This window comes from Mobula birostris, chromosome 3 (genome assembly GCF_030028105.1).
Source record: "Mobula birostris isolate sMobBir1 chromosome 3, sMobBir1.hap1, whole genome shotgun sequence".
Lineage (NCBI taxonomy): Eukaryota > Metazoa > Chordata > Chondrichthyes > Myliobatiformes > Myliobatidae > Mobula > Mobula birostris.
In genome coordinates this window covers 140,365,363-140,386,663 of record NC_092372.1, presented here as the reverse complement: position 1 = coordinate 140,386,663, position 21,301 = coordinate 140,365,363, and the positions used below count along the sequence as shown (strand labels likewise).

At 40.7% G+C, this 21,301-nt stretch overlaps 1 protein-coding gene across 1 annotated transcript; it reads left to right on the top strand.

Annotated features, from left to right (window-relative positions):
* The first annotated feature begins 16,451 nt into the window (after positions 1-16,451).
* arl4aa (ADP-ribosylation factor-like 4aa) lies at positions 16,452-20,698 on the top strand. The gene is made up of 2 exons (XM_072253388.1): positions 16,452-16,600; positions 17,697-20,698. The coding sequence occupies exon 2, from the start codon at positions 17,809-17,811 to the stop codon at positions 18,409-18,411; it is 603 nt and encodes a 200-aa protein (XP_072109489.1). The 5' UTR covers positions 16,452-16,600; positions 17,697-17,808; the 3' UTR covers positions 18,412-20,698.
* The last annotated feature ends 603 nt before the right edge of the window (positions 20,699-21,301 follow it).

Sequence of the window (21,301 nt, the reverse complement as noted above, 5' to 3'; positions counted from 1 at the left end):
GGTCAAGTCCACCACATTCCCCCTCTCTGCCGAGGTCCACACGGCCTTCAACCGCATAAAAGGGGACATTGCCAAAGCAGCAATGCATGCGGTGGATGAGGCCATTCCCTTCCAAGTAGAGAGTGACACCTCCGATTTTGCACTGGCTGCTACCCTCAACCAGGCAGGAAGACCAGTGGCGTTCTTCTCCCGTACCCTTTAAGGCCCTGAAATTCGGCACTCTGCGGTAGAGAAAGAGGCCCAGGCCATAGTGGAAGCTATAAGGCACTGGAGGCACTATCTTGCCGGCAAAAGGTTCACCCTGCTAACTGACCAGTGCTCAGTCGCGTTCATGTTTAATAATCAGCAGCGGAGCAAAATCAAAAATGATAAAATTCTGAGGTGGAGAATCGAACTCTCCACCTACAACTATGACATCATGTACAGGCCTGGGAAGCTCAACGAGCCCTCCGATGCCCTATCCCGGAGAACATGCGCCAGCGCGCAGATCGACCGGCTATATGCCCTACATGTAGACCTTTGCCACCCGGGAGCCACCCGGGTTTTCCACTTCGTGAAAGCCCGGAACCTGCCTTACTCCCTTGAGGAGATCAGGATGATGACCAGGGACTACCAAGTCTGCGCAGAGTGCAAACTGCACTTCTACCGACCCGAAAAGGCACCACTCATCAAGGCCACCCGCCCCTTTGAGCGACTGAGTGTTGACTTTAAGGGCCCCCTTCCCTCCACCAACCGCAATGTGTACTTTCTTAACGTAATTGACGAGTACTCGCGGTTCCCCTTCGCCATCCCCTGCCCCAACACCACTACCACGTCAGTTATAAAAGCCCTGCGCAAGCTCTTCACTCTGTTCGGATACCCATGCTATATCCACAGTGACAGAGGGCCCTCGTTTATGAGTGACGAGCTGCGCCAGTATCTACTGGCTAGGGGGATTGCAACCAGTAGGACCACGAGCTATAATCCCCAGGGGAATGGACAGGTAGAGAAGGAGAATGGCACAGTGTGGAAAGCCACACTCTTAGCCCTCAGGTCAAAGGGACTGCTGGTCTCCCGCTGGCAGGAGATCCTTCCCGAGGCACTCCACTCCATCCGCTCCCTGTTATGCACAGCCACCAATGCCAGCCCTCATGAGCGGCTCTTTTCTTTTCCCAGAAAATCGACCACTGGAACCACCCTACCAACTTGGCTGACGTCCCCGGGGCCAGTGCTGCTTCGGAAACATGCGAGGAGCAATAAATACTCCCCGATGGTCGAGAGGGTTCACTTACTTCATGCAAACCCCCAGTATGCCTACGTGGTTTTACCTGATGGGCGGGAGGACACGGTCTCCATCCGCGACCTGGCGCCCGCAGGAGCTCCAGGCCCCTACCCTGAACACTCCGTGGTGACTATTGACCCCGTACCCACCAATGTATGTACCTACAAGACACCGTGCACCTCAAACCCTATACAGACACCACGCGACACTCCCATACCGGGCGCGACGCACACGCACGAGGGATTACCGACGCCTAACATGCTGGCACCTGAAGTCAGGCCGGAGCCAGCACAACCGCCATCGCCGGTGCTACGTAGATCACAGCAACGGACTCGACCGCCTGATAGACTTAACCTGTAAATATACTTCTTGTAAATATTGTCAGTCACTTCACCCCGCGGGACTCTTCTTAAAAAAAGGAGGGGTGAATGTGGTAAACCATGTATATATGTTGTAACTCGGTTACCTGTCTGGACACACCCCTCTGCTGACTGCCCCTGTGGCTCCTCTGACTGCCCCTGTGGCTCCTCCCACAGAGTCCTGTATAAAGGTGTTCGCCTTGCCCCTCTCCCTCGGTCCGGGGGCAGACACTCACTGTGGAGGTCATATTGTACAGCGAATAAAAGCCTTTCAGTATTTTACCAAACCTCAGTCTTTTGGAGTAATTGAAGGTGCTTCACCCCCACCGTCCATCTCCCATGGCAGTGATTACTGCGAACTGAACTGAATTCAATTGAACTGAACTTTGAGTCACTTTGAAACTGATCACTTACCCCAGACGACGGTAGAGCTTGATTGATCCTGTTATCTTAATTCTGTGTACGTGTGTGTTTATCATTGCTGAACTGTTGCATTTATTATCCGTTTGATTAGAGTACTGTGTTGCTTGTTTCTTTAATAAAACTTTCTTAGTTCTAGTAATCCAGACTCCAACTGAGTGATCCATTTCTGCTGGTTTGGCAACCCAGTTACGGGGTACGTAACAGCAAGTAAAAATAATGTTTATTAATTCATCTTTCAGTGGGATTGTGTTTTTAGACCAATTATTCATGATCCCAACCCCCTTCAAGAGGAGTCAAGGAACGTGCATATCCGTATGCAATGTTAGTGATCAGGACTAGGAAAAGGAGAGGAGCAAGGGTAACATGATCAGGGCCATCCCCGTTCTTCACTCTTCCATGGTTGAGGACAAACCAGAGGAAGAGGTAGAGTATGAGGCCAGTTATACGGGAGATAACCAATGGTAGTGTTGGTTAGTATGAGTGTTAACCAAATCTTGGGAGTGGAGCCATTATACAAAAAGCAGAAGTCATCAAACTTCATGCTTCAACAAAAAGAGCACTGCAAAAACAATAAGTCCAATAGCTAAGGGAGTTATCCATCGGAAAACAGCAAAAAAAAATCTGTAATCCAATTTAAAATAATGCCAATCCACCCCGAAACTGTATTTGCTACTGTGGAAGCAAAATGTGAAACAACTATTGTCTTAGCTAGAATGTTAAGCTAGTAAGAGGCTTAGTATGCAAAGAAAACTTGTGAAAGGATGTACCTCACTCTTCTGATTGTGTCATTTCAGTTACTCTTGTAATGAATAGGGAAATATTCTTTTAATTTGACTGAGTTTCTTCTTGGCATTGTTAATGAATATCAAGATCTTCTCGAACATTCATTGTTACATCCATCATAAGTCATTCCTTAAAACTGGACATGTATTTCTATCTTGAGGTATGCACCACAGATTATGTAAGAGCCATTTATTTTTTTCTGTCTGTATTGTATTTTGTGTTGTGCATTTTTATTATGGGTTACGTTAATTGGTCATGTGATTTGGGGAATGGTAGAAGGAAATGAGTATAGTTATGTATTCACCCTTTGTCCTTGTTAATTTAGTTAGAGATAGAAACTGAGCATGGTTTGGATATTTTTTGTTGACCGCTCACTTCAATTAACGTTATTTTGCTTATATCATTAATATCATCAATTTCACTATTGCTACACTAATTTTGCTAATTTTGATTGTTCATCTTTGCTGATGAACAATCAGAGAAGAATGTACTTCTTTCAACTTGGAACTCAGTTATTTTTAAGCATGTCATAAGGTGTCGAATCCCTCACTCAGTCTCTCAGTGGTCTGGTTTGTTTTTCAAGTAACCATTACAGATTAAATCATCAGATTCCTCCAAGAGTCATTTCTTTTATAAACTTTAAAAAAATAAGTGATCCCCTGATCACAGTATGTCTGAATAACTTTTGTCATTAGAATGTTCCACCTTCTGAGTGAACTGAGGCATCACATCAGTGCTATTGTGAGAGTGATCACTGTCAAGACATGGTTGTACAGGCAGATTTACTCTAATATTTTTTGTTAAAATCATGAAAAATTTTTAAGGCCGAATTGTTTTTTTCTCTCTCTCTGCCTGTTGATAATAACAAATGTGACTGAATACACAACAATAATTGAAAGCTTGTCTGTGTATGTAACATTCTCTATTTAGGAAGTAATGTTATCTGTGTAACCCCAACATCTATTATTATCAATTAGTCTCCCACAATAAAATTTGCCGTAGGCTTATGTCCCCATTTTTCAACTATAGTCGAAGTCTCTCTGAAATATAATTGAATTTGTAAGGGCACCAATAATTCTGATCTAATTGTTGTTGTAAGGTATTACTCGCACCACAACATGAAATATTCATGACTGTTTGATGAAGGGCATATAGGAATTCTGGGTAGATACAATAGTCTATAGAACTGAATTTAAAGAGCTTATTGGATTTATCAATTTCAGATGACCAAGGAGGAAAACATTCTCACTTCGTCTTAGCTTCTGCTTCAGTGCATCCTTCCATATAAAAAACCTGGATCAGGAGCTTCACTTTGAACCATTTAGAACATAACCCAGAGATGCAGAAAATTGTCATGTTACCTTGACATTTAACAATGGAGTGGAATTGTAGCCATAATTGGAGATGTGGGCATGTTTATGTGCTTGTTGGCTATAAAGGGAAAGTACAATAAGAAATTTTCAATTAAAAATCATTTTTTTACCATGTTTTAGTCTAATGATTTCAATGTCATGTTCCCATGAGTAGGACCACTCAATGACATAACTGTGGCTGTACTTTTTTGTAAGTGTAGAGGGATCCAGGTCAAGGGATTCTTATATTAATTTACCTTCAATATCAGGACGGGAATCTTTCAGTTCTGTTAGGGTGTTACTCATTTCTGCAAGTGATTCTTTGCCTTCCCATCTATGTTCAATTTCATCTGCCATGCTCTCAGAGTGAATGTTTAAGTGGGCAGGAACAATCACTTTGCTGGAGGCAAGAATTAAGGTTTCCAGTGTATTCGCTCATATATGACAAGAAGGTAAGGGGCATTTTGTGATAGTTCAATTAGAATCATCCTTGTTCATAGATGCTCTTAAAAAATATTCTCTGAGTCATTAGGCTTTAGGGGTGTCCGAGCCAAAAGAAACAATTTCCATAGTAAATGTGACTTTATCTGCAGAAAAGCAAATGGTAAGTAAGGCAACACAGAACAATGTTATTATAGCACAAATATTAAAAATAAAACAGTGAAAGCAACATCTCTTCCTGGAACACACATAAAAGTTGCTGGTGAACGCAGCAGGCCAGGCAGCATCTCTAGGAAGAGGTGCAGTTGATGTTTCAGGCCGAGACCCTTCGTCAGGACTCTTCCTGGAGTTTGAGTCTGTCTCACTTTCAAAACAACTGTGCATTCTGGATGTATTATACCTGTAATGAATCAATGATGTCTTCCTCAAGTCAACTGGAAATTTTTCATTGCTTCGCAGATCTAAACTTATGTTTTATCTTTTCAATACATCTCACCCCCCTCCACCTGTCGGGATATAGGGGTTCTGTGATGGACCTATATACTGGTCTAATATAAGAATTCTACTCCAACCGGAGGAATAAGTTCTGTTGGGGCAGGTTTGATCTCCTCTCTGAAGACAGTTTTACTCACAGTCTTGTTTCCCCTCCTAAACCCAGCTAACACAGATTTATCATTGATAATGTTGGTAACAAGACAAGGAAGCTAGGATGGAAACTAGGGTCAGAATTATTTTTATGGAATTTCTTTCCTTGGATCCATTCCCCGTTTCGTGGTCTCCCAACTGTCTTGTCAGGTTCTTTAGCTTTCTCTTGAATTTCCACAAACACTTCCAATTCTTTGAGGAGAGTTGTATTGGGTATATGCAATGGTTGGCCTGAGTTACCGATTAAGAGTGTATTTATGTAGACATTGTACAATAAGAATAAAGGTGTATCATTCTTGTGTATGCCTGGTTTTGAAATTGGCATTCTACTAGCTAACAGTTGCACTTCAGGGGCACATGTGCCCTACTTTGCCTCTAGAGCAGATCAATTTTACCAGGCCTCCTTAATCTCTTGATTTCTTCTTTCCACCATGCCATCCGATTGCAGTTGGAATGGAGTGCTGTATCCACTTTATGCCTTTTTGTTCACACATGGTTTAAAAGACTTTACCAATGAAGGAAGACCTCTGTTGGCATGTGTGCAGGTGGGGCTGTCAGCATGTGCAAATATGGAGTTTTGGAGTCCTGTGATGGTTGCGTCTCACTACAACTAAACACTTACATCCCATACAAAGATCAATTATCACAAGAATATACTTATTTGATTTAAGGTAAGTTTGGTTGCCTTGGGATGCCAGAAATAGGCCTACATAATCAATTTCCACACCTGCATTGGCACAGTTGGTTTTGTTGACTACTCCTTTATTATGGTCCAGAAATTCTTTACTATTTGCAATGAATTGCTTACAATCACTGCGACATGGCTAATTTTGCTTGAGTGGTTTGTCCGCCACCATGATTGTGCCCAAATTCTTGGTAGGCTTCTTGAATTTTTTGCTTCTTTCCGGTTTTAGGGCAACATACCCAAACCTTATTTTCACTATCAGCTTCATACTGGTACCGCATTGTAAATCCTTTTGAATCAGATTTATTAGTATCTATGAGAATTCCTAAAACTTAAGGATTATGATTTCATTTTATTTGTTACTGCCCTTCTTTAGGTCCATCCCAGTGGCTTGTTTTGCTCGTTTATTACTTGTTCATCAGCTGAACTATTAGCATAGCTGGGTAACAGGTCTTTAGTATGTAGTGGGATGTGTACCACTTGTACTAATTGTCAAGTCAATCATAATTCTTAAATATCTTTCCATGAGGACAATGTGAAAGTAGTTGACCTCTGTGGGTTCTCCATCCAGTAGTTGACCAGATGGGTAAATCTCTTTCTACTGCATTCCTAAAATAATTAGAGTCAGGACATATGAAGACTGAGTCTGTTGTCCTGACGAAGGGTCTCGGCCCAAAACGTTGACTGTACCTCTTCCTAGAGATGCTGCCTGGCCTGCTGTGTTCACCAGCAACTTTGATGTGTGTTGCCTGTTGTATTTACTTATTTTTAGACATAAATCTAGGGCCTTAGACTCTGCAAATTGAGTTGTACGATTCCCTAAAGGATGTGCTTGCAAACTGTGGTTCAAATGCAGTCTCCAATAAAAAAATTCCTTTTATCGTCTAAAGCAAGGATTATAACTGAATGGATTGATCATACTGGATTTTCATTGCTGATCCATCAGAGTACCATAATTGAGAGTACTGCTGTGAAGGATGTCCTACTATCTTGGGTCATGGAGAAGATGGTTCTGCATCTTCCATGAAAAGTAAAGACTATAAGTCATAGCTCTCAGGAACATATTCCCATTTTAAGGAGTCATCTTGTAAATGTATTTGCCATTTCCCATATCTAGTTATTGTAGCTCTCTGTTCACTTGTTGGTAACTTACTATCATTTTTCAAAGCTGCAAATTCTGTTTATATAATATTCAGTTTGTCTCCTTGTAGTGTATGCAATACCACAGTAAGACATTGTTCTAAGGCAGTAAACTTCTGTACTGTTAGGATGAAATTATATGAAGCATAGTGCAGGGTGGCTTGTGTTTCTTCCCCCAGGTTATAGCAGATGGCTACAGGGTTTTTTGGAGAAACAAATTCGCAGAACAGGAGATTTTGTTAGGTCTCTTATCTGAAGGTATATTGCTTGCTGAACTGCATTCATCAGTTTCTCTAGAGCCTCAAAATCTTCCACGGTCTAAAGAAATGTTTTGCATTTCTCTGGTTTACATCTGTCATTTAATGTTTTTCACAATTGAGCATAGTCAGGTATGAAAGCTTCAGCATAATTCAATAGGCCCAGGGTTGATGATAAGGCTTTTATGGTCTTTCAATATCCTACTCAAGTGACTTTTTGCTTAAATTCAGGGGTTGAACCACATCCCAGATTGGTAATTGTCAGACCTAGAAAATTGTATGACAGAGCTGAGATATTTTTGTAATGTTAATTACATTGCCTCTGTTTGACACTTCCAAAAAATGGATGTAACCAGAAAGTCATTTGCCAGATCTATGCAAGATAATTTCATCATCATTGATAGTCATCCTTGCAGCATTTGTTGTAATGATCATTGCTGTATCAAAATGGCAGGGTCAAATTTTGCCAACAATGCAAGCTTTCGCATATGGAAAAACCCGTTTCCAATTAGTCAAATGAAGCATTTTGGATAAAGTTATTCCTAAAATTCTCCTATGCATTTTTTATTACATTGATGTAAGCTTTCCCCTTCATTACATTTTGTCTTCCTTGAGCTGCAGGAAGGAGTGGATATTTGGAGTGGAGTCTATCCCTTTATATATTTAGAAGTTCAAGGATGAGGTGAGCCTTGTGATGTGTGCTCAGTTGCATATTTTTCTCCATAATGTTGATTGGGCCTCTAAATGTTCCCTCTGTCCTCAAAGGAGTATCTTGGTCTAAGACTTTCTTTCACAAAGAAATGGGCTGAACCTAAAGGTTGGGGCCTATACCTATGTTGTGGGTGAATATCCCTTCCTAAGGCAGGCAGTCTCCAGGGAACTTGTTGATTTGTTGATTACGTCTTTTCTGCTGAGGATCTGGTGTGGGGGAATGCTGTGAATGTGATTGGGCCAAGGAATAAGGCTGGTTTGATAACTTTGTTGCTGACCCCACATGACCTTTAGAGGGAAAAGGGGAGGATCCTGTGCCAGCACCTTGTTACAGTTATGTGTGCTACCATCATGTGGGTGCATAGGATATCTTCAACAAGCTGAAATAATTTGTGTAATAGGTGTTAAGGGTCATTCTGCACATGGTTAAGCAGATAAAAGGATAATATTATAGAATGAATATAGTAGGCCGCAGTCTGCCTTTGCCATTTGTTTTTCAATCTTATAAGCTGTTATGAAGTACTGGCTTTTGAGCATTTTACTCAGTGCAGTACTAAGTCCACTATGGACGTCGCCTCCATTTATTTGTTTATAAATCCACACATATACCGGATATGGATTTCCACATTCGCGTTGAGGTGGTACCAAGGCTATTAATAAGAATTGCTGAATATGTTGGGGAATATGACTGGCCCAGAAGGCTTGTGCCCTCCTGGCATTCTGAACCAGCCAGTTCAGAATTTCCCCAGCTTCAGCTGGAGACGTGGTGCATACTGCCTGCAAATTCTGAACAGTCAAAGGTAAAAAAAAGTGATGGAAAGTTTGTACTGGGGAAGTTACAGCAACTCCCCATATTCTTCTTTTACTGGCTATAGTCAAATGTTTTAATAATTCTATTGCATGCTCTCAGGCATCTGCATTCCAGGGCTCATTAGTACCTGTAGGGTTTATTGATGTGGGCAGTACTTCATGTGTGCCATGGGGATAGAGCGTATTATGAAGGAATACGCAATATCCCCATGCATCGGGATTAAGATACGTATAGGTTATCGGGTTCTATCACATAAGCATATGGTCCCCACCTGTATGCTTGGTTTCTATTAGAGAGGGGCCAAATTATTGTCTCCAGGCATGAATTATCGCTACATGGTTAGGATCTGGTGCAAATTGTGATGGTCTGAGTCCAGCAGGTCATACCTGGAGTTTGGTCTGTTCAACCTGCATCCTACTCTGTGTCCTAACTTCATCATTCCCAACTCTGACTTGAAGAATAAAATAGTCACCGTGTTCAATCTGAGGAGCAGTGGGGGTGTTATCCCATATTTCTGCTATTTTATTCATAATATTGATCAGCATTTGCCTGCAGAACTGCTGGAAACCAGGATGTCAACCATTTTATAGCACTAGGTTGTGTGCCATAGCACTTGTTGAAAACTCTTTCAGTTGGACTACTGCTAAATAATAATTCTTTCTAAAATAATATTTTTAGTGTACTGTGACCACTTCAGGCACCAAATGTAATGGTACTGGGTTTGCTGACCACAAAATTCTAAACTCAAACAAAGACTTTAAGCCCTATCGGATACAAATAGCCATGATACTCTCACTTAATGGAGATAATACTGTAACTACCCAATCACCAAAGCTTAGTTTACCACCCAGTTTATTCTCTACACCAGGTTTCTGAGACGTGTCCGTAAGTCGATTTCTCCCTATCGAAAATGTCCTTTTACTAGAGCATCTCGTATCGTATCACTCTCATACACCTGCCATAACGCGTTTATTTCACAGAATATTCTCCCTGACACTACCCAAAATTAAAATAATATACAGTATAGTGTATCTGGAAAATAATTTATTATTATTATTATTACTGCCTTGAAAATGCTTTAAAAATGTATTGGAGGATTTGTGTAAATTTGGATTCCATAAGTCAGGTCATTCATCACCCAGTGAGCTCCTACACTTCCAAACGAAGTCTCTATTATCTTGCCAATACCATAAGAAAATTCCACTACTCTCAATGAAATCATTGATTTTCAATCATGCATGGGTACCCACTATGGTTCTCAGCATAGCAATCATTTTGAACCTTGGCTTCTAATAATTTCTATGTGTATGTGAACTGAGACTAAGTATATCTCATTTTGAGGTCATCTAGTTCAGCTATTTTTAAACGTCTAATTCTTAATCTTTTAGATTACTTTCTGCACTTTTAATAGTTTTTAAATCTTTCCGAATATCAGATTAGTATAGATACATTTAATATTTTTCATAATTAAAGTTTTAAGTAAATTTATTACCAAGATATATATGTGTGTGTGTGTGTGTGTGTGCGCGCGCGTGCGCGCGCGTGTACGTGCATAAGTGCGACCATATACTTCCCTGAGATTCATTTTCTTGCAAGCATTTGTAGCAACTAGAAAATAATGCAATAGATTCAATGAAAACCCACACAAGAAGAGATAGTAAATAATCAATTATCAAGTGGGAGCTGCTTTTCAGCTTTTGGCTCAAATCAGGGGAATTTGAGAGACAGAGCCCTGCCATTGCTCAGGTTACATTGCTGGATGTGAACCATGTAAATGCGGTAACAGGGTGACCAAGGGTGGCAATCTGGCCCTCTGGATGTGGCTTTGTTTTTGAAAACTTATTGTTAATCTACTGCCAGAATAAACTCGTGACCCATTCAAAGGCTATAACTTAAAAGTCTGCTAAATTAGAAAGGATGCTATTCAAGCTTTCAGGATAGGCTGCATGAACTTATAATTTTCCGTCTGCCAGACTCACTTCCAAAACAATCATTAAGAAGGCCTACTATTTGTTGTGTGCTTTCTTTAAGTGCCACAATATGGCTTGGCTAGAGGCAATAACAACATGGACACTTGTCTCATAAATCTGACCTTGGAAACTGCTGAGACCATATAAAGATCTGAAGGGTTTGTGTGTGACTGTAAAGGACAATGCTGGAGCATTTCTGTGGTCTAATATTCAGCAGCCATCAAACATTTACATTTCTGCCCACAAAGAGACAGAGCTGGCAAAGCACAGCAGAAAATTCATGCAGACAGAGACACTGATTACTTTCATACTATTATTATCTGACTCTCACCCACCGCAACAATCCTTCAATTTTGTACTTTAATAGACAGCCATAACCAAACCTTCTGAACGTTGCATGAACTGCCACTGGGCTTTTGCTTGTGTGTTGTACCTGACACCTCATTTCCTTAATGATTTAATGCTTTCACAGTAGCACCATATGGAGATATAACTGGTGTAAATAGGCTTTTGTTTAGAATTCTAGTTACCTGTTTTAAAGTAGAACATTATGACCAGGGAGGACTGTATAAAGGGGGCGGAAACAATCAAAATCAAAAAAGCAGACAATTTTGGAGTTTGATTGTTTGTGGCATCCCATTTCAGCTGCTTTGGGAAGTAGATCACAGTTCACTTTGCTCCGAGAACAGAATATGGACCAGTACAGCCCAAGAACAGGCCCTTTAGCCCACATATCTGTGCTGCATGCTGTCTATAACTTGCCTGTTCATGTAGCTGTCTAAATGCCTCTTAAATGTTATTGTATTTGCTTCCACCACCAGTCCAGCCCTGGCAGCACATTGCAGGCATTCACCATGCTCGTTATAGAAAAACTTGTTTCGTAAATCTCCTTTAAGCATTTCAACCCCACCTTAGAACAATGTATTCTAGTATGGAACAACCTGGTATGGAAGTTGTCCTGTCCAAGACCGGAAGAAGCTGCAGAAGATCGTGAACATGGCGCAGCACATCATACAAACCAATCTTCCGTCCTTGGACTCACTTTACACCGCACGCTGTCAGAGCAGTGCTGCCAGGATAATCAAGGACACGACCCAACCAGCCGACACACTTTTCGTCCCTCTTCCCTCAGGGAGGAGGTTCAGGAGCTTGAAGACTCCTACGGCCAGATTTGAGAACAGCTGCTTTCCTACTGTGATAAGACTACTGAAAAGATCTTGACTCGGATCTGGGCCGTACCCTCCAAATATCCAGACCTGCCTCTCGGTTTTTTTTTTGCACTACCTTACTTTCACTTTTCTATTTTCTATTTATGATTTATAATTTAAATTTTTAATATTTACTATCGATTTGTAATCCAGGGAGCGTGAAGCGCAGAATGAAATATTGCTGTGATGATTGTACGCTCTAATATCAATTGTTTGGCGACAATAAAGTAAAGTACAGTAGTATTTGATATTTCTACCCTAGGAAGAGGACTCTGACTACCTACTCTATCTTTGCCCCTTATTATTTTGTATATTTATATTTGGTTGCCCCTCAGTATCCAACACTTGAGAGAAAACAATCAAATATATCCAACCTTTCCTTATATTAATTAAACTACTATCCTGATAGCATCCTGGTGATCTTCTCCAAACTTTCCAAAGGCTTTGGAAAGAATGGAGAAGAAAACCACCAAGATGTTGTCTGGATAATGTAGCAACTGTAACTGCACACAATACTCCAGATACTATCAACCAAAGTTTTATACTGTGTAGCTGCAACATGACCTTCAAACTTTTATACTCAATGCCATTACTAATTAAGGCAAGTAAGTAGTATGCCTTCTTTACCACTCTATTCACTTGTGTTACCACTTTCATTTGGGAGCTATAGATATAGGAGTCCTGCCATTGAATGTATACTTTCATCTTACATTTGCAACACCTCACACTTACCCAGATTGAAATGTATCTGCCATTCTCCGCCCATATTTCCATCTATTCTATAAATTGCTGTCTCCCCTGACAACCTTCATCATCATCCACAACTCCACCAATTTTTCTGTTACCTGCAAACCAACTGATCAGCCATTTGTATTGTTTCCAATATATCACAGTCAGCAGAGCTCCCAGCACTGACCCCTGCAGAACATACGTGGTCACAAACTTCAAGTTCACCACTGTCCTTTACGGCCAAGCCAATTCTAAAAATAAATGAACAAAAACATAGGATCATAAACAGCTGTTGCTGAGGACAGAGCTTCCATTGGGGAGCAGAGAGTACCTGAAACCAATGCATTTGTTAAGTAGCAAAACTATAATAAGTGTTGACGACGATTGCCCCTGAGGTCTTGGAACAGTCCAGTGCTCAGCTTCGAACAGCTCCCTTCCTCCAGAAATGATGATTGATACTCATAGTCAAGTCATGAATGAATTATTGTTTGTTTACTGTGATATAAATTATCCTTTGCTTCATTCTTGTATGGCTCTTATTTTCCTTCCTTATCTGTGTCCTACTTCACTCATTCTTTTTTCTCACTCCATCATCATTCTTCTACATTCCTCTGCATTTTCCTCCCTACTTTATACCCTTTGGATCTTCTCCATCCCATTCTTCTCCCCACAATTCAACTCAACTCTCAATCTCATCACTTACCTCTTCTTCACTACCTCATTACTCCAGGCTTTTTTCTTCTATTCATTTCTAATAAATCAACTCCATACAATTTGGAGGTTGGCAATGAGGCAGGACAGGTCACTTATCAACAGGTCAAGGAGACCACCTGAATTATAAAAAGCAAAGGAGCTTACTTGGAGTGTTTTCAGCTGTGATCTGCTCCAGGAGCAGCAGGAGGAACAATATTAAGTCTTCTTGGGCAGTTCCTCATACTTAAGAATGGCTTGACTCCACACTGGTTCTGTGGGTTTTCAAGTAAATAAAGAATCTTATCCAGGATCCAAAGGTTCTTCCACAGGTAGGAGAGCAGATGGCTGACAGGTGGATAGGTGAATGATGTGTGCTCCTTCTACTGTTGACACCTGGCCATACACTGCCAGATGTAAACAGTGGAAGGAGCACACATGACTTGAGATGCTTTTTTGGTTATCATGTGTCAATAAGTTTGTTACATCAAGGAGACTTTGAGAATTGCTCAGAAACATTTTCTGTCTTCATGATAGAGTTCAGGGTAGAGAACAATTAACCTGCTGGCGAATACCAACAGGCTGAATGGCATCTGTTGGGGGGAAAAGGAACTGTTGATGTTTCCGGACTAGATTCTTTCCCATCATAGATGCCACTTGACCTGCTGAATTCCTCCAGCACCTGGTTTGTTACTCCAGGTTCCAGGGCAGAGTGACTGCTTTGGGAATCTGGTTTCATGCATGCGGACTGTTTGGCCCACTCACTCGAGCTGACTAGGCATGATCAGAGCCTCAGTGCTGAAAACATTGGTCTGGGAGCAGATGTTGGACATTGGATTTGGAGGATTTTGCACGCCAGACATTAATAGCTCTTGGAGTGTATAGGAAGTTGGTGATCACCATTGCTTGGTAAACCACAGCCTTGGTGCTGGATTTAAGCTCTTAGCTTTTGAGCCTTCTTCTCAGTGGGCTAATATTTCAGGTGAAAGACTGGAAGCAGTGGTAATATTCATTATTAATATTTGTGATGTCTAAGATGTTTATTTATTTATTGAGATACAGTGTGGAAAAGACCCTTCTGGCCTTTCTAGGTGCATCACCTAGCAACCCCCAATTTAATCACGGGACAAGTTACAATGACCAATTAACCTACCAACTGGTACATCTTGGGAACGTGGGAGGAAACCGCAGCACCTGGAGGAAGTCCAGACCTTCACGGAAGAACATACAATTCCCTACAGGCAGTGGCAGGAATGCAGCTCCTGAGATGAAGGAGACGATATATATTTTCCAGGGTCACATCATGGATGTTGAACTTTGGGGAATGATGTTATGCATTGAGTGTAGGTTTGGAAAAGGTCTTTAAGTTCTGGAATTTATGCTGAGACCCATCCATTCTTCTTGTTTGGTACTGGAATCATTGATGACACCTTGGCACACTCAGAGAATAAGCTTCGATAGTGAATGAATCCAGCACTAAAGAAGATGAAGACCGTGGAATAAATAAAGGGCAGTGGTAGTATGAATTGAATAACATGAAATACAGAGTAGTAGTAAAAGTTTTTTCTTCACAAACTGGAGAGAAATGTACATCAGAGTACTCCAGGGTTAGTACTTGGAATCCTGGTCAACAAACTATTCACTGGAAGAACTCGGAATATCAAGCAGCAAATGTGAGTGGAAAAGGATGTCAATATTTCATTCAAACCCCTGTATCAGGGCTAATTCTCTTTTGCCCACTAATGTAGTTCAACTCCATGAATTCTTCCAGCAGATAGTTTGCTACCCCAAGTTCTTGCATCAGCAGTCTCATACTATGTTTCCACTAGACATGGCCTTGGATGTCCTGGACCCAATGTTCAAATCTGCAGGTAACAGACAGCTTGGAGGCATAACCAAGCGTGAGGAGCAAAGTACTAAACTTAAAGGACATAAGTAGAATGAGATGATCAGTGGCAAATTTTATTTCTGAGAAATGTGTTACAACTTCGTGAGAAAATTTAATTAAAGAATACACATCTAAAAGGGGAGAAGTATCTAAGCATATTTGCGTACATTGAAACTGTCAGGGTAGATTAAGAAGTTGCTTGAAAAACATGTGATCATGAGTTTTATTAATCAAAACAGAGCACGAGAGGTGAAAAGTCAGGATGAAACATTGGTTCAAACATAAATGAGCTAGTATTCCGATCTGAATGTTGTTATCGCGGAAGAAATACATTAAGGTTTTGGAAAGTTTCACAAGAGATTCACCACAATAACTTTAACGACGGCGGAGTTCAGTTACATGGATTAACGGGGGGAAATGGAGGTCTTCCTGAAACAATGTGCTGCCAGAAGCAGCAGCAAAAACATATTCGAATATAGTATTCCAAAGAGGAAAGGAAATTCTTGAAAAAGAATTGCAGAGCCAAAGGGGGGAAGAGATGGTAATGATTAGCTGGATTATTAGCCCTCATAAGGTTCGGGACCCTCCCGCCATTCGGCAACATTTTGAAAGGACGCTTTCCGTGGTCTCCAGGTTACTGGCAATGCAGCAGCCAATCGGGTTGTCGCGGTCGTCGGCCCGGCAGCAGGGGTCGTTGCGGGGCTGTTAACGGACAGGTGGAATTTTCTGCGTGTTCGCGCTCGCCTTCTGCAGCGGCTTGCCAGGCCAATGTTCTTAAAGTCCCCTCGATGTAGGTTCTGGTTATCGTCTGGGAGCATCAAACGCAAGCTTCAGCCCGGCTCGCCTAACCAGCCTCGCGTTCGCCATAGCGAGCAGATCTAATTTTAGCAACGTTTTCGACTTGGTTTAAATTCGTCAGGGGCGGGGTGGGCGGGCTGGCGCGGCGTGATTGACGTCATCCGGAGCCAATGGCTTCGAGGGAGGGGCTGAGGACTATCAGTTGGAAACCAATGGCGGCGCGGAAGGGGTCGGCCGGGACTGAGGGGAGGACCCGGTGTGCGTGGGCCGGAGTCTGGGTACGATGTTGGCGTGGTGCCGCTTGGTGCGACGGTGTGCGCGTGTGCTGGGTTATTGCGGTGACGCTGCTGGCCGGGGCGCAGTACAACAGAGTGCAGCCCGGCTCCGGCATCGTCAGACGAGCTGCGAATCTCTTACCGAGCGAGCTCCGCTTGTATGATCTTCCAAGGGTGGGTGTTACATTTTAACGGAATAGCGTTTATTTTGCGTGTTGAAAACGTATTTGCTGGTGGTGGTGCTCAGGTTTGACTCCCAAATGTCAAATTGGGAGCCGGGGTTAATCACCTTCACTCACCGGAGTGTTCACGGCAGCACAGAAAGTTCCAGCTGCTGCGGCTGGATGTTCCCAGTGCTGCCTTTTCCAGGTTTTCTCACATTGTGCGGGGCAGTTGTGAAGTCCCGAGAGAGCGAGCTGTGATATTGTACCGAAAACAAGCAAGTTTGTGCCGAATTGCAAACTTCTCGGGACAAATAATGCGGGCATATATAGAAATCGAATTTAAAATGGGGAGTTTGCTTGTTCGTTTTACCTTCATGGTTCGGCAAGATGTGGTGAGAGCGTCATGAGAACCTGCTGAAATTTGTTGCTGCTGCTCTTAATTTTGTCGCAGTGGATTTAAAGAAGGATTCTAAAGTTTTCTGGTATTGAGGTCAAATGGGCAGATCGGATTGTTGTAATTTAGCAGATACGGGGGAATGTGGTACTTTAAATTAGACTTAGCTTTAGTTTGAGCCACATTAAAAATGTCAGTGTACTTAGTGTTAATGGTTTACTTTAATGGGGTTTATTCGTATTGTGTGTTACGTGACTGCAAACGGTGAATAAACGCCCTATCCGAAACATTTCGTGGATTTGTTTTTCCTTGTTGCCTAGGAAATTTGAAGTTGCTGATTATTAATATATTTTATCTTTAGATAGGTACGCCAGTCAGTTGTAATTGCATTATTGCCCGTTTGAAATGGAAATCAATTTTCTCCCTCTGTGGTCCGAATATCACAACTCGTGTTGTGATGTTGGATGTGGCAATGGAGTTAACCTAAGTTTGCCCTTCCATTTATATTCTGGAATTAAAACAAGCTCATGGTTGCGTTATGTAGTCAAAGTATCGGAGCAATGACTTTTGTTGGAACCTTTGGACATTTTTGCATCATCTGACGCGTTAAGTAAATAAAAGCTGAGGTATTTTATTTCTGAAAGTTGTATATGTTTTCGTGTGTTATCGAGGTTATGTAACTAAATGATGCATTTATTTTATTTTTATTTAGAGATAATTGATCTTAAAGCCACATTGGATTATCCTAGATGAAGATCGGTAATCTTTGGAAATAAAATCGATCAGTGCAAACGTCTGCAGTTTCCTTTTCCCTCTGGTTCGAGATGGGGAACGGACTTTCAGATCAAACTCCTATTTTGTCAAACTTTCCATCTTTTCAATCTCTCCACATCGTTATTTTAGGTTTGGACTGCGCTGGAAAAACCACGGTTTTATACCGATTGCAGTTTAATGAATTTGTCAATACTGTTCCAACGAAAGGATTTAATTCTGAAAAAATCAAAGTGACTTTGGGCAACTGCAGGTCAGTGACTTTCCATTTCTGGGATGTAGGTGGTCAGGAGAAACTCAGACCACTCTGGAAATCCTACACTCGCTGTACAGATGGCATCATCTTTGTGGTGGACTCCGTAGACGTGGAAAGAATGGAAGAAGCCAAAACTGAACTGCATAAAATAACCAGGATCTCTGAGAACCAAGGAGTGCCTGTGCTTTTGATTGCCAACAAGCAAGATCTCAGGAACTGCCTCTCTCTTTCTGAAGTGGAGAAACTATTAGCATTGAGTGAGTTAAGTTCCTCAACCCCATGGCATCTACAGCCAGCCTGTGCCATAATAGGGGATGGGCTGAGAGAGGGACTGGAAAAACTTTATGAAATGATCGTCAAGAGGCGGAAGATGTTGAAACAACAGAAAAAGAAGAGATGACTCTACAACAGTTGAAGATACAATGATATTTTGTATTTTTGAAAGCTGAGATGTTTCTACACTGGTCATTATATCTGTAGCCCTTTGACAAAGTTAACATTGCAAATGCAAGTCCTTTTTGAAACCCAAGACTGGATTTTTTTTGTGGGATCACAATTGAAGGTGGACGTGATGAAATAAGCATTGAGAACAGTTATGCCAGAATAAGACTGTCAGCATCTTTTATAGTTTGCCTGACCAAATTATATTTAGATTGTAGTACTTGTTCTGTGTTCATTGACCTTCCTAATGGTCAGATATGTTTGTATGTACGTGGGCTGTGTTTCAATTTTTGGCCTAAAAGTTCAGGTACCTGCCACAGCACAAAGCTTTTAGGCCTGCTGAACACTGAAAATATTTGATTGTTGACTGTTGTAAAATAAGGAATACTTACAAAAAATATTGGGGAAAATGGCTGCTACAGATTGTAGTTTAAAATGTTTAAGTGCTCTTCTGTTTTTAAAGTAAAGAAATTTAAAGAGCAGGTTGTTAATTAAGTCTTTGGAAGAATATTTAAATGAGCTACTACTGGTAATGAAGAAATGTGAAGCATTTCTGTGCTTGCCCACATAATTTATAGTTCTGGGGTTGCTGGCAAATGCATATCACTTAATTGTAGAATGGATATCAATCGGTCTCATACTGAAGTCTCCGATGTGGAGGGAGAAGCTGCAGTGATGTTTAACTGACCTTGAACTTTGAGTATTGAAGCATTTTTCATAATGACACTGGAACATAGCATTCGTTTGTTCTTGTTACTGATATACAAGTTCCAGGAAGCCCAAATTTCTAAGCAGTATTACATTCAGGAGATGGATTTTATACCATTATATAAGCTGTGACATAAGATGTGAAAGAAAAAAGGAACTGCAGGTTTGCATTTGCTGTCAAATGTAAAATTTGCATAATAGAGCTGTCTAAGGCAGCTTTGCCATGAATTACTTTGGTGCCATCTTCCTATGGTTTTTGTGTGGAGATTTAATTGCATTAAAGATAGTAGTGTTGTTATTAAAAAAAAAAGCCACATTTAATTGTGACCAGCTGTTTCTTTAATGAAGAAAGGTCTGAATGTACAGTTATTCTGGCCTGAAAGAGATGGTAACGTGCTATTGACACTGGCGCCGGCAACCGAACCTAGACTGCATTCTCATTAATATAGATGAGTTTGCACCAATTATACAAATTTAAACTGGGAGAGGGGGTGCAGCAAGTAGGGAAAGTTTTCTCCCCCAATTTGTCTGCAAGTATCCTTTGTAGTTTGCTGTTTCCCTGATGCAGAATGTTTTCCAACATGGAAATTACTGAAGAATTTGTTTTTCATTATTTATTGTATTACATTTTTCATATTTATAAAATTTGAGCCATGTAATTATTATTGACACTTGTTGACAAAAGACTGATCCAAATTTTGATTGGCACGAACCCTTAAAATGGTTTATTGTTTCTTTTTGTATAAAGAAGACCAGAGATAATTCAAAGCTTCATCATGTAACTGGAGATTTTCATCTAAAGAAAACCATGGGCTGGGAAGGGGTTACATTTAATAAATACAGTTAATGCAGACTTCTTTTTAAAAATCTGAAACCTAGATTGACCATTTCTAAAATACATTTTAGACTATTTGTTACAGCCCCAAAGGTTGAAAATTAATGAAAGGCTAGTGAATATATGGTGTATTTTCTATTTGTACTTCTTTCCCCCACTCTTTAAATTTAAAAGGTTTTGAGATGGTTGGTGAGGCAGGGTTGTTTAGATATGGAGATGCTGGCCATTTATGTGTACACAAGCACAAGATATGTTATAAACACTGAAATGTTCACACATGTAAATGGAGATTTGGGTGTCCTGTTGAATGCCGAGACTATCTCTGGTATGAAAAAGGCTATGAATTGTTTGCACAAAACTCTTTATGTAGTATCTTGTTTACTTCCAGTATTTTCCAAACTTAAAAAGGCAGGCCAATTTATTGTGTTCATTGCTAAACCTGATCAATTGTAAGCAAAATGAAAAAGGCTAACCAATTGACCTGGCAGTGAATTATTAAAATAAAAATTAATTGCTATTTAAAACTGTCTTGTCTCCTATCTCGAAAGACCTTGCATCGAGACAGTAAAAACTCTGATTAAATGAGGCTATTGGTATTTTACTGTAACAATTTTGTAAATATCTTCTGTTTGACATGTGCAGTGGCTTAAAGAAATGCACTTTAGGTGTTTCATTAAAGATCAACAGCTTTGTGTTTTAATAACTGAAGGACTGTTAATTGATCTATCTGGTTTATGTGTTTACCATCTTCACTTGTGACATTTCCTGTCCTGGTTAGAAAAATCCTTTATATTTATATAAATATTTAATCTTAATAAATAAACTGAACAAATTGTACCACTGTCTTGGTCCCAAATAACAAGCTTTGCCAAACGTTTCATCCTAATAGCTTTGTTTATATTTAGGGTTAAGTTTTGGGTTACTTTTTGTTCAGATTGGGTTCTTCTACTTTAATTGATGTTCAGCAATTGATGAATTTTTGGTATTTAAAAAAAAACTGCAAATGTGATCCATCAATTCGGTCTCAATTACATCAAAACAAATAACAGTGTTTCGTTAATTATGGCTTTTGGATTTACTGTGCATGTTCACAAGAAAACAAATCTCAGGGTTGTATATGGTGACTTGTAGTTTGATAATAAATTTACTTTGACCTTTGAACTGTGCACTGATGCTGCGAACTACTTGGTATGTTTTGAAATGTAGTTATCCTGATTTTAGAGGAATACATGAGGAACCCCTGCCAATACTTGGGCAAGATGATAAGTAGTAGCCTTCAGGATGTGGATTTAGTTATTAATTCTGT